The 14,623-nt window shown below is 39.8% G+C and overlaps 1 protein-coding gene across 2 annotated transcripts in view; it reads left to right on the top strand.

The window, feature by feature from the left end:
* The first annotated feature begins 2,837 nt into the window (after positions 1-2,837).
* Positions 2,838-14,623, top strand: part of LOC101852763 — a 13,043-nt gene continuing 1,257 nt past the window's right edge. Inside the window, exons 1-5 of one of the 2 annotated variants that reach the window (XM_005097123.3) lie at positions 2,843-3,188; positions 3,966-4,144; positions 8,387-8,476; positions 9,434-9,659; positions 11,588-11,696. In XM_005097123.3, coding sequence (XP_005097180.1) covers positions 3,130-3,188; positions 3,966-4,144; positions 8,387-8,476; positions 9,434-9,659; positions 11,588-11,696 — 663 coding nt within the window. In that variant the 5' untranslated portion in view covers positions 2,843-3,129. Of the gene's footprint in view, positions 3,189-3,965; positions 4,145-8,386; positions 8,477-9,433; positions 9,660-11,587; positions 11,697-14,623 lie in introns of both variants that reach the window. The other variant, XM_035969461.1, reaches the window with a different exon arrangement.

The following is a 14,623-nucleotide window of genomic DNA, read 5'->3' as shown; positions in this document are numbered from 1 at the left end:
AAGTTGTTTTAGATCACAAATGTATTTACACCGAATTTGAATATTTTAACTTTTTAGCATTTTAAAGTAAATTAGTTACCAGTCGTGAAGTGAACTTTCGCAGAGGTGAACAACTTGTGTTTCGCGCGCTCATATGACCTTAGCAGTTGCGAGCGCCGTAAAACCTTATACTACTAAACTAAAGGTCATATGACATGAGCGCACAGGACACACCAAACATTTTCAGTTTGTTGGAAATTTTGAATTTAGCCCGCGTGGCAGCTGAAGCCTACTTTTATCAATTTTGGACCACCAAGGAATCTTTATCATGCACAACTTGCAAACGGGACCTCCGAGATTTTTCACACTTGTCCGAGAAGGCTAGGTGTAAATCTTTGCTACCATAAATAATATAAGATCAGGGATGAAAGACAGCAGTAAGAAGGAACCAAGGAGAAGCAGTAGAAAGGCTGCAGAGTCAGGAGCCGAGAGGAGGGGACAAAAGAGGAGACTGGGTTTGGGCAGAAAGTGGAGGCAGAAGCAGATGACAGAACATTGGTAGAGAAAAGGAAAGGATGTGAGAGGAGAAAATTCTCTGTCGCTTTCCGGATTCAAACCCGGTACCAATTGAATAAGAGGTGAACACCTTTACCTCTAGGGCACGAGAGCACCCAATTTGTTTTTGAGATCATGTTTTTATTTGTTAGAGGGGCCTATCTAATAATTGTAAATTAATTTTGCACCGAGAAGTGTAGTGTTTCTCACCTTTTACATGTTGCGTTGTATGCTGCACTATTGATGAGGAACCCTGGTGTGGCCTTTTTTGACATTAGTTATTTTGCAGATTACTATGCTGTTTAATGGGATCACAGTGTCCTTCCAGACAAAGTTGTTTGTTACCAGTCATGGACAAAGTGAAAGATGTGTATCTTAAAAAAACAACTGGGAGGTATCAATATCGTGGGAGGGAGAAGGGGCCACGCCCCCTCGTATTTTAATATATGCTCCCAAATTTTGTAGTTTTGCAATTTGGCTTGAGATTTTTATGAGAACCATTGATTTATGATGGGTTTTGTGGATTTGCATTCAGCAACAAATTAAAATCTATGTTGTTTTGGCTTATAAAATTGGTGCATCTGCGTGTGGGAGTGATGGTAAAAATTTACCTCTCTAATTTCATGTCATGGTTCAGAAAATTGAAGACCTTTTGTACCTTAGCCCACTCAGAAGAGATTTAAGAAGGTGGGGTTGCCTGGTTTCAAAGGTAAAATTAATGAGAAAATGGCCTCCAAAGTTTGGTTATTTCCATAGCTTGATAGTCCAAGAATCCCGAAAACATACATTTTTAGTACCTTTAATCAATGTTTTTCAATAAAATCCACCCAGAAATGTGTTCCTAATTGGATAACAACGGTGTTAAGCCGAAAAACAAAAATTTGATAAAATTGCCAAAACTGCCAGTTTCTTCAGTTTCATTATTTTGATGAGCGCCTGATTTCACCTCCCTGCCTCACATGTCTTCCTCACTTCCTGTCAACTCTTAGCCCCTTTTGGACTCATTTTGCTAGTTCAACTTACGTCAATGTGTTCAGGACTTACGTCAATGTGTTCAGGACTTACGTCAATGTGTTCAGGACTTACGTCAATGTGTTCAGGACTTACGTCAATGTGTTCAGGACTTTAAATTATATTTTTCCCCAGAAGTGAAAAGTGTGAAAAATTGATATTTTAGAACCAACTCTCAACCTCGCCAGCTTGTAAATCGAAATCAAAAGTCATGTCTCCCTTTCACTCTTTCTTCTTGCTCTTATCTTCCGTTTTCTTTTCCCTGCCTTGACCATCGAATGTTAAATTAGTTTGCTGTGTGCACCCTCCCCTCGCCTCCTCCCCTCCCCTCGCCTCCTCCCCTCCCCTCGCCTCCTTCCTTCCCCTTCACTCTCCTCCTCCATCCGTCCTTAGAGCTTCTGGTTGAGTCTTGTGTGTGTGTGTGTGTGTGTGTGTGTGTGTGTGTGTGTGTGCGTAGGTGGTAGGAGGGGAGGGGACCACAAACTAGTTCAACGTTGGATGGTTAAGGCTGGGAACGGGGGGGGGAGTGCTGGGATTGTGAATGCTTGTACTCGTACTTTAAAGAAAAAAACCCTAAAATGATGGAAGGACTCGCAGGACTGAGCTGGTTTTAGTCTTTAGACTCTCACCACCTTCCCCCTTTCGATCGACATAAGTTAAAAAGTTTTGTTTGGTTTTAAAAAATTTTAATTAATGTAGATAATTAAATAAAAGTTTTCTCTCATGTGACTCACTAAATGTAACAGATGTCGGTCAGGATTTTTTTTTTAAGGCAAATTTCTATTTTCTGTTGTTGATCTTAGCCTTTTAAAAGCTTTCCCTAAGTACATAAATACTCAATTTGCTGTTACCATACCTTGCTGGTATCACTTTCATTTGTCATAATTTCATTTTTTATTTTTGAAAAATTTTTGGTGGAATGAATTAGTGAATTTCTGGTTGCTTGCAAGTGAAATATTTTTGGGGAATCGTGGTCTATTTCACATTAAGCCTTAGAATCCTCAGGTTTTAGTTTTATATTTGAATACTTTTAGGACATTCAATTTGCACACAGTCAGAACCGTCTGTATCTCACACTCCATGTAACCATGAATTGGAGCTCTTGCTTTCCTCTGGTTGTCTCCATTTAAGTTTGCTCCTTGTGGGTGGTTGGCGGGTGCTCTGGTGTGGTTTGCTCCTTATTTCCTACCAAACAACTATCGTCCTTATCCCTCCTCCTTCTTTTTTATGTTTGTTACTCTCTTGTAACACCTGTTTTCATCGGCACTTATATGACCTTATTGTGTTGCAAGTGACGTAAAACTCTAAACTAAAACTGATCAAGTTTGCCCCTTATCCTGTAATACTTCTTACTTTCACTAATGTTATAATATTTTGACATCACATTGAAAATATTGACAGTAGACTGAGTGTGTGCACAAAATCCCAGTGATTTCATAATACTTAATTTAATACAATGTGTCTTCCTCAAGTGAACAGGGTTATTTTTGTCTACTTTTGTAATTGCTGTTTCAGTTTTGAGAGACGTAGCAGTAGAAAGCTAACCTGTTTCGTGGACGAGCATGATTGCTGGTAGCTGGTAGCATGGCTTCTTTGTATGATTCTATTCTTCGCAAGCTGCTGCCAGACTTTGATGAGGACAGGTGTGGTGAAGGACAGTTTGTAACTCTATCAATCACAGCTAACATGACACAACATATGCAAATTAAGCAGTTTTATGCCGAAAAGTGTTTGCCTGGCATCAAGTAATTTTATTTGGCTTAAAAAGTTCATTGAGAAAGGGTTGTTTTGGTTTTTTTCTTTCTATAAGACAAACTTCCAAGTCCAGTGACATTAGAGCACTTTTTGGTTTCCATAATTTTGTCTTGTATTCACATTCTCATAAGCAGTCAGTGTTGATATTTTAGGCTGTACCATTTATTGTTTGGGTTTCAATAATTTGAGTTTGATCAGAGCAAAATTGCTTGTGCCTTGTTTTGATGTTTTGCTGTGTTTAAAAAATTACAATATTTGTGATTTTATTATTATAATGAAACTTCACCTTTGCTGATTCTATTTAGGAAAGAAAGCATTTTGGTACTTTTTGGTATGTTTTGTTTTGTTTTAATTTCCTTTGCTTGTTTTGTTTGTTTCTGTCACCTGCCTTGGTTTGACCTGTAGTTCACTGAAAATGTGAAGAGATAGTGATAGAGATGTTGCATGGCTGCCTGCATGTCCTCATGTTGATGTCTTTTGTTTCCTCACTTACCCTGCAACCAAAGACGTTAAATGGAATAGGGAAATCTTCTGTTAACACCTTTGCATTCTATTAATCTTCTTCTTCATTAAAAAAATCTTACAAACTAATTTGGCTATTATGTGTTGGTGTGGTTCAAATATGAATATGTTACTGACATCTGACCGTCTCCCCCTTTGAGCAGAGACGACAAGAGATACAAAAGTTCAGCATCGGCAGTGAGACCCCCCAGCATGCAGGACTACGTGGAGCACCGACTGACAGAGCTGCACTACTCGGCAAAAGACTACCGATTCTGCCCGAAACTCTTCGGCATCATCACAGCAGTTCTGCTCATCGTACTAATGCCTTACATTCACATCGGTAGGTCTTGTCAGGAGGCTCTCAGGGTGGGAGAAAAATCTGGGTCATTTTACATGTTGTTAACCCTTTCGTGCTTCACCAGGCATAGTTTTGGATTCCCAGGGACAGAGTAGCCCTAGATTTAGTGGTCAATTTTAGCTTAGATTCTATTCCAATCCACTTATCCATGTTAAAATAAAGGTCATAATATAATTTTGACTTTCGGGTCAAGTATTTCCACTGAAAATTGGAAATTTTGTTTCAGTTTTGAAAACGCGATGTCGTAGTTTATTCGACTTTGTTTTATCGCGATGCCAAAATTATAGCCCGGACTCCAGTTTTTGTGATTTTACACAACAAAATCTATCATTATTTTGCCCACTAAAGAAATGTAGGACTCTTTTTCATAATATTGATACGACTGGACTCATATTGTCAATGCACTGTTCACGGCGTCCGAAATTCCGTCTCAGCGATCTTTTAGTTAGTCCGGGCCCCCCGCGGTAGGCCATAGATTAGCGGCAGGTGACCTGCAATTTCACGCGTCAAGTCGGGGATTGACCGGGGTCAACTCGTGCACAGCGCTGTCCTATCTTGTCCTTATCAGAACGCGTTTCTTCCCCTAATTTCATGAGCCGTAAAATGATGCTCACTCTACCCCTAGAATCTATTTCTTCACCAATTCCGCTTCGTCTACGTCTTCTTGATATCTTGTGAAAGTTTCAACAGTTTTCATTGATTCGTTTGGGAATAATAACAGTTTTAAATTGTGAGTGTTTGAAACAGTACCCCACCACCTCTTTAACTGCCCTGCACTTTGTGACCTGCGTAGCACCTACCTACCTGCCTCCCCAGACATCGGAAACACTCTATACAGCGACAAAGCACAGCTGATTAAAACCTGTCAATTCTTTGCCATATCGACAGACCGAAGGGCTAGAACCCAAATGGCCGCTGGATCGGAAAAGTAAAAGTAAAGTAAAGTAAATTGTGAGTGTTAAGTGATTGGAAGCGCCGATAATAATGTTATCTCTTCAAATTTAATTACAAATCATTCGAGAATGGAACGATGGTCTTTATTTCTGTTTGCGCGGTGTGATAGCCATCAAATCATATTTTCTAATGATGTGAATTTTGTTTTTCCAGCACTTTGCAGTGACTGGCTATCAGTTAGTGAATTGTGTTCCTAAGTAAAAATCGTTAAACTGCAATGGGCCAGTCACACATATGAGAGGCATAGAGTCTCTGAATGGACTTTGTCGTGTGTGTTTGTGTTTAAATTTAACTGTCAAACAAAACAAGTACAGAAAGCCCCGACTATGTAAGACAATGGCAGGAGATATTCTCTTGATTTATGGGATTGATGTGAGGGACGAAAATGAACAGTCGTATTCCGCTAACATTTGTGTCAAGTGTTTTACCGCGATTTCAACTATCAAACGGAGATATGGTGTTACGTCACGTCAATTTATGCCGCAAAAAAGCAGTTGACACCAGTAGGAACATGTAGTGTGCGTTTGGCAATAGCAGAAATGTGAATTCCTTCTCCGTTTTGTCGGTACCGCTTAGGTGGCTGCATACAAAGATCCATTTCAAGCTAACATCGTAAAACACCCCAAGCATACCTCCCTCCATCCCCATGTATGCAAGGAACTAACAAACACAATTTGTACGGAAACAAGAAAATACTCTGTCGAAACTGCAAAAATTGAGGAGGCAAAAGGAATGGAAGCAATATTCAATCTTCTCAATGAAAGATTTAGCCATGTTCACACTGCAATATCAAATCTCAAACCAGTCGAACTATTTTCACTTCCACAAATCTTCTTAGCAATCGACAATTACATGTCCGCATTCAGACGCTATTTCCCCGCAAAGTTATCCCAAAGCCATACATATCATAACAAAACTGTATTCCACACATACAACAACACATGTTTGCTCTCGGGCTTTTAGGAGAACAGGACACAGAAAGCAGTCACCAAGTGATCTCAAAACTGGAAGCCAGAGTATGAAGGATCCCAAACCAGATAGACATAATGCGTTTTATTTTTGTGTCGCATCTCCTGCAAATAGCTCCCTCATTGCGTGCTGCTGGATATGTTTAGAAAGAAAAATTGTATAAATGTATACTTTTATTCTGTACATGTTCATTTCGTGAAAAGAAATCGGTGCTGTATATTGAAGATACGTCAGTAGATCATTATTCAGGAGGATACACAATCCATTGGATACAAAAAGTCCTGAGTGCAGGGAAGTGTTTTGGCTATCATGCTCATGACAAGTTCCATGTTCGTGCTGGAAACAAAATTTTGAGTGAGTCAATTTCTAAACACATTTTCCTGTCTTACGTGGCAGTTTTGTAAATATTTATCGTTAGGCTTATAAGTTATTAGTCATTCAATATGTGTTTGTTGTTTTGACTAACTATAAATAGACATACATTTTAAGAGCATCTAACTCCAAAACGTGAGCAGCCATGGTATTGCTATTTCGTACCAATAAAGAGGTTTACTTGCTTTCTCTAAAGAACAAACTTGTGTTCACGTATGATATTTTTTGTTTGTGTAAGACGATAAAACATGTGTTGAAAAATTCATTTCACCGGCTACCGACGCAGGTAGCGGGAGGGCGGGTTAGTGAACTCTGGGTGACCGGCCCGCCGTGACCCGGTCACTCCATCGCCGATCCAACTAAAAGAGCGCTGTCTGTACGCCGTGTGTTATTGAGAAATCAATATTTTTGAGTGCTAGATCTAGGTATAGATCTAAATTGTCAAAATATTTTTTCTCCCCAAAATCACTACTTTTTGATGAAATTACACAAAAAGTGCCACTCAAGACATGTTTAGGTTTATTCCAAATGCAATTCTGAATAATTCCATATAAGATACGAGTTGGTTTGTTTCTGTTTGTGATCGTTTTTCAAGATTATAAAAATTATATATTTTTTTCAATATCGGATGTTATGTTAAAAATGTACAAATATTATGGAATGTAGGTAAATAACTGCAAACTTTTGAATATTTTTCAGTTCTATATTCATTTATGGTTATTTTGATGTATCATTTGACTAGTTGCAAACATATTTTTTGAGTTTCACCAAAGATTATTAATTTTTTATTTTCAAATTTTATCCGCATCCAATCAAAATTGTGTTGCATAATCGTCTCTTACAGGAACCAAAGTTGAAAAATACACAAATAAACATTACAGATGTATACTACAAACCATACTGAAAATATTGGTATATAATACATTGATATTTATGTGAATTTGTTGCCCCAAAGACCTCTTAACTGCCCACTAGTCATCATCTCATTCGCTCTCCCAAAAAAAAATTTGTCCACAAGCCGAAAATGATACGTAGCGAATGAGTTAATGACCAATTTAATCAAGTTTTTGTCATTTAAAAATTTATTACCAAAAAAGGGCCCCCGGCATAGTGGATTGACTCCCCTTGGAGATAAAGAGTTAAAATCTTCACTGTTCTGTGGACCATGCAGAATGGGACCTCCTGTTGGTGCCCATACTTGTAGTATATCTACATTATTGAACGTAGTCTAGAATCTTACATTGACCCTCCTTTCTCCCCCCCCCCCCCCCATTTTCCACCAGTTCACTTTCTTTTGTTGAAATTTTTGGGTTTGAAACAGTGAACATTTTATTGGCCTGTCACAATTGACTGTTGGGAAGGCTGTAAGTTGAATGTTCAGTGAAAGATTGAATTATGAACAGGCAGGTGTGAAAGGTTCTTCCTCCTTCAGTCTTCTGATAAATGATGGTACTACTGGGGAATGGTGGGAGATTTGTGACAATGTGACGGTGCTATGGTCTTATGATGAAGCGAACACCACGGGGAAGTTTTAACGTGTGTAATCTTACTCTCTCAGGAAAAATAAGTATTTGATCTTTTTGAAGGGCATGAAAGTTATCATGTTGAAAGTAACTGTTTTTTGAGAATTGTCTTGGAGTGGCTTACTTTTTGTGCACATCAATGTGACCATCAACTTTCTGAGACTTTCACAATATATGATCAGATGGCGTAAATCTCATATAAATGGGCAAGGGATTAAAAAAAACAACCCCCAAAAAACACAAAAACCCCCCAAACAACCTAGATCAATCTGTGGGTCTATTTATATTTTTAAGATTAAAAATTTTTGTTTTTTGTTTTGTTTGTTTGTGGGGGAGAGGGGTGGGTGGGTCTGTTTTGTAAAGCAGTCAGTTTTGTACTGTATAGAATACTGTTCCTCTGTGACAGGTGTGTTCTATATGAAGATCTGGGTCCCTGACAAGCCACCTATTGATAAGCGAGAGTGCACCTGTTCCTGTTTTGACACAATCTTCCGAGGTCAGATGTCACAGCTTTCTTTTTCTTTGAAAAGCATTGATCAATTTTGACAACTTTTACAGAACTGTAATTGTTTTTATTCTTACTCTGTGACAAGCATATATGTATATCAACTTTTCCAAATTTTACAGAACTAAGTGTTTTCACAGTTTACACGATATTCTTTACTCGAGATGTCAAGTAGAGTGTTGGTACATGGTGCTGTAACACAAAACTTCTGTGATTTATTTGTATAAATAATATGAATTTTGTATGTTGATTTGGTTCAGTGTCTGTGGTATAATAATTTTGAAAATATTAAAAATGCTTGATTATTTAGGGGATGATTCCAAGCTGTGAAGCTATGAATCAGCGACATATCTGTGTGTGGTCAAAGTGTGGGCACCTACTCAAGCGACAGGGTGCTCTTTGATAGAGAGAATTAATTAAACCGGGAACTGTGCTTTTAGAGAACCATTCAATGAAGCACTTCTATGTCCTGAGTTCTCAGCTGAATGAATGGCTAAAAATTCCTCCTGTTTTTGGACTTTACTAGCCGACAAATGCCACATTATTCTGAGAGGGGTGAAGCAATTGTAAAGTAATTTCCTGTCTGATAATGTTAGGAGGTTCTAGATTTCTACGTGTCTGTTTGTGTAGTATCCTTGTAGGTACTTTGTCTATCTGATACATTGTGTATTTCTACTATGTCTGTCGTGAGGGATTGTGTTTTTAGTTACAAATAAAATGCCTGTCTGCCATTGATACTTGCAAAGGTTGATTTATGTTATTTCCCTACTTCATTAAAAAAGATCTGAAATGGAAAGCCTTTTGTAAAATGGCCTCATCTTGAATTAGAAACTATTCCATGTAAGTTTGATCACTTGATTTGTTTTGGAATGAAAAAACAAAGAAGAAGAAAATGGATTGGTTGGGGAAAAAAGGCCATAAAGAACTGGTTCCAATCCTTATTTTCAGGTCAATATGAGACGCCGGGACCCACTCCGTATAAGCACGTGTATTTCAACTCGACGGCAACCACTTTCAAGATCTGGGTCCTGACCGTCATCTTCATCCTGCTGTGCTACGAGAGTGTCAAGTATCTGGTGAACGTCTATCAAACCTCAAGCTTCCGGCGTAACTGGCTGATACTCTACCTCATCAACATCTACCCCCACTACTACACGTGGTGGAGTTTCTTCAGGTACTGACGGGCCTCATTGCTGTGGAAGCGGCATAGGATGCTGGGGGGCGAGCGTGTCGGGTGGTAGTTTTTACATTTTGTTTAGTAAAGGTTTTGCGGCACTCGCAACAGCATAAGGTCATATGAGCGCCAAGGGGTCAATGTCAAAAGAGAAGTCCTTACAAGGAATCAGACTTATTCTGCTCACCTCTCTAGCCTCAACAGCACAAAGTCTGTTTCGAATTTCAAGGCACCCCGGAAATAGCAGGTCACAAGAGAGTGACAAACATACAAAAGAAGTAGAGGATAAATGACAATAGTAAGGATTAGGAAAGAAAAAGCAGCAGTTCCCTGTTGTAGATCAGGCACAGTTATGAGCGTGACATGAATCAGCCCATTTACTATTCTACTGTGCATGAACGAGAAATGTCCCCCCTTTGGGAATGACCTAAAGACACTTCAGTCAGTGGCACTGCCGCGGGGGGGTGTGGGGTTGTATGATGCTGATGGGCACGTAGGGTCATAAGATGCTGGGAAGATTTTAAGTAATAGGATGCCGGCAGCTGCATGTTGGGTTGTGAGATGTCGGGGAGCAAGTCGTGTCATAAGATGTTGGTCATGACAGATTGTAAGATGCAGGGAAAACATGTTGGATTGTTGGTGGCATGACAGATTGTAAGATGCAGGGGAAGCATGTTGGATTGTTGGTGGCAGGCGAGCATGTCACCTTGTAAGATGCTAATGAGTATGTCAGGGTTCTAGGATGACGAGGATATCCAGTATTAAAATGCAGGGGCGAGTATGTTGGTTTATAGGATGCCGGTAAACATGTCTGTTTGTAAGATGCTGGGAATATTTTAAGTAATAGGATGCAGGCAGTGAGCGTGTTGGTTTGCAAGATGTTGGGTAGGGTGTCGGTTCTTAGGATGCTGGTAGGATGTCAAGTTCCACAAAGGTTGGGTCTCTGAGTGCACCTGTGGAGAAGCCACTCCCTCTGAATTTTTATAAAATGGTTTAATAAAAAAAAAAAATTTAATTGTTTTTTTCTCATATAAGTGACACTGGTTAATAAGCCGCAACAGATTATGCAACAGAGATAGGTACATCTGAGGGTCACGGAAATACCAGTGAATGACATACAGTAACCTAACCTACAAGTTGCTCATTTTAAAACAGTGACCTTGCCTCTGCCTCTCTGTCACGCCAGTTCTATTCACAGCTTTGGTGTATAATTTGGATAATTCAGAGATAGGGTCGGGGAAGAGAGCACTCCACGTCTGATATGATTTATTCTGTATCTCTGGAAATAAAAACAATTTTTTGTGGTCATTTCCTTTTCAGTAATTGCAATGACAGCTCTGATCTTTTCTTCTCTCTACAACTATTCTAAAACTGATTGTCTTTCTCTCCATTCTCAATTGCTTTGTCTTTCTCTCCATTCTCAGCTTCTTTGTCTTTCTCTCCATTCTCAGCTGCTTCAATACCATCTATGTGTCATGTCCTCAACATTTACAACACCTCCTATCTCCCTCTGTTGTTCTCTCAACATCTAACACCTCCTATCTCCCTCTGTCGTTCTCTCAACATCTAACACCTCCTATCTCCCTCTGTCGTTCTCTCAACATCTAACACCTCCTATCTCCCTCTGTCGTTCTCTCAACATCTAACACCTCCTATCTCCCTCTGTCGTTCTCTCAACATCTAACACCTCCTATCTCCCTCTGTCGTTCTCTCAACATCTAACACCTCCTATCTCCCTCTGTCGTTCTCTCAACATCAACATTTGCTAAACCACCCATCCCTATCTCGTTCTCTCTTTACCACCACCCATCTCTATCTCGTTCTCTCTTTACCACCACCCATCTCTATCTCGTTCTCTCTTTACCACCACCCATCTCTATCTCGTTCTCTCTTTACCACCACCCATCTCTATCTCGTTCTCTCCCCAGCTATTACAACGAGCAGTTCTTCACCTTCTTCAGCCATCACATGTTCTTCTCCATCACTGAGCTGATAGTCACGGCCATTGTGTTGAATCTCTGCAGCAGGAAGAATGAGGTGAGCCCCGTAGCTGCTGTTTCCCCAATGACTGGCCGATGTTGATGAGATCAACACTTTCTTTGCCTACACACGGCTACTGCAGTCAACATGAACCCTGGAAATGCCGACGCTGAATGAACATGGGACATATTTTAAAAAGAAGGACCTCCTGTAGTTATTGGAACTCTTTTTGAGCCAGAGGAACGAAAAAGATTGTCCGTTATTTAACTTAGAACCACCAGTGATGGTGACTCTGCAAGTCAGTGAAAATGGCTTCGTTGGGTCCTCGGCAGTCTCCGAGATTTCTGGCAGATTTTAGGGGAGAAATGTCGAAATCATACATTTTTTTCAGAGTATGTTATAGCTGTTTAAAAGAGCTTTCCGAATATATATACAGTATAGTTTTCTGGTGTTTGTATCTCTATGTACTCATTTCTTACATCTAAAGGTGCACCCTTGATCCTAAAACTTTTCCCTGACATGTGCAAGCTTACCACTGACAGTAATAGGGTGAGCTCTGCTGAATGTGTTGGGTGTGAGGAAGAGAAAGAGCTGTGTCTGACAATTTGACTTGACCAGTCTGTACACCTTTATGAGGGCCGCTACTCTCAATTTGACTTGACCAGTCTGTACACCTTTATGAGCACTGCTACTCTCAATTTGACTTGACCAGTCTGTACACCTTTATGAGGGCCGCTACTCTCAATTTGACTTGACCAGTCTGTACACCTTTATGAGCGCTGCTTCTCTCAATTTAGTCGTACAGGTTGTTGACGTTAGTCCCAGAAACTTTAGATCTGTTGTTTGTTCAGGATTGTCGTCTTTGTCTTTTCTCTGTTTGGTCCAGGATTGTCGTCTTTGTCTTTTCTCTGTTTGGTTCAGGATTGTCGTCTTTGTCTTTTCTCTGTTTGGTTCAGGATTGTCGTCTTTGTCTTTTCTCTGTTTGGTTCAGGATTGTCGTCTTTGTCTTTTCTCTGTTTGGTTCAGGATTGTCGTCTTTGTCTTTTCTCTGTTTGGTTCAGGATTGTCGTCTTTGCCTTTTCTCCCCTTTCTGTATACCATGGAGTCTGCTTCATTTAAATGCAGGTCATCTGAAATCAGCGGTAAACCAAAAGAAAGTAAAAAGCCTTGATTTTTCTACTCTTATTAGAGCAACCTTTCTTGAGGAAAAAGAATTGTCTAAGACAGCCAGCCATTGTGAGGAGAAAAGTCGTCTTGGACAAAATGATTGTAATATCAGAGAAACACAAGGGGGGGAGTGGGAAGTGGCTGTTTGTATGGGTGGTTGTCTTTTACAGGTGCTTGTCTTATACAGGTGCTTGTCTTATACAGGCGGTTGTCTTATACAGGTGGTTGTCTTATACAGGTGGTTGTCTTATACAGGTGCTTGTCTTATACAGGTGGTTGTCTTGTACAGGTGTTGTCTTGTACAGGTGTTGTCTTATACAGGCGGTTGTCTTATACAGGCGGTTGTCTTATACAGGCGGTTGTCTTATACAGGTGGTTGTCTTATACAGGTGGTTGTCTTGTACAGGTGTTGTCTTATACAGGCGGTTGTCTTATACAGGCGGTTGTCTTATACAGGCGGTTGTCTTATACAGGTGGCCATACGATCAGCTTCCACTGTATGGTGTTACTTAAAAGCTGATTTTGTAACTGTTCCATTTTTTGGGGTGGGCCCCAGACCTTGAAAAAAGAAAAAGGAATGTATGTCTTGAGATATTCATCTTGTTCACATTGGCCATGTTACGTGCCTAGTAGGCCTACACAAACAATTTCTTTTCAGCGTTTCCTTTTGTGGATTGAAAGTGTACTTGTGTCCAGTAAACATTGACAATCATTAGTCCCTTTCAGAGAGAGGAATTTGGGATGTTGATCTCTCCTTGCCTAGCAGGATCAGGTGCAAAAATACACCCCCACTGTGCTCTGACCTACTGAAAGACTCGACCCTTCTCCTTGTGAATTAATATGTGGCACGACGTGGTGGAATCAGGCTCTTGTCGATTTTGGGCATATTGGATTATTGATATTATCTTAAAGCCTGTTTATTTGCCTTCCTTTTGGTAAAAAAAAAATTAATCTATGTTGAATAGAAGTCGAAATATTTACGATATTTACGATTGAAAGAGGTAAGGGTCGCCTGGTTTCAGAGGTAAAATTAGCGAGAAAATGGCTGCCAACGTTTGTTAACCTCCTTAGTATGAGAGTCCTTGGAATTTACAGTTTTTTGTGTCTTTAATCAGTGCATTTTAGTAAAAAGCCATACAAATTTGTGTTTTTAAATGGACATTAAAGGTGTTGACCTAAAATAAGAAAAAAATTGGCAGTCGGTACAAAAAAAAGCAAATTTCTTTAATTTCATTATTTGGACAAGTGCCTGATTTCATCATGATGCCTCACGTATCTTACTGGAATATTCAATGTACACACATGTGTGATATCTATCCACTCTTCAATGTACACACGTGTGTGATATCTATCCACTCTTCAATGTACACACACGTGTGTGATATCTATCCACTCTTCAATGTACACACATGTGTGATATCTATCCACTCTTCAATGTACACACATGTGTGATATTTGCTTTGACCTATCATGGATCAGAGATTTTCCTCTCTTCTTCTTTCTTCATCAAGATTCCCGTCATCAGTGAGCTAAGTGGCAATCCTTCAAAATGACGAGTTTTGTGTTTTATCAAATGAAATGCTAAACTGAATCCAGACTAGATGGGTAACTGGAATTGGAGGGTGCCACTGGTGGGTCCTACTTGTTTTCTTTCCCTCTGTTGTTTCTGTCTGTGTGGGTGGTTGGAGGGTGCCACTGGTGGGTCTACTTGTTTTCTTTCCCTCTGTTGTTTCTGTCTGTGTGGGTGGTTGGAGGGTGCCACTGGTGGGTCTACTTGTTTTCTTTCCCTCTGTTGTTTCTGTCTGTGTGGGTGGTTG

This window comes from Aplysia californica, unplaced genomic scaffold, assembly GCF_000002075.1.
Source record: "Aplysia californica isolate F4 #8 unplaced genomic scaffold, AplCal3.0 scaffold00146, whole genome shotgun sequence".
In the NCBI taxonomy this organism is placed as follows: Eukaryota; Metazoa; Mollusca; class Gastropoda; order Aplysiida; family Aplysiidae; genus Aplysia; species Aplysia californica.
The sequence above is the reverse complement of the archived record's forward strand: the minus strand, read 5'-3'. Positions and strand labels throughout refer to the sequence as shown.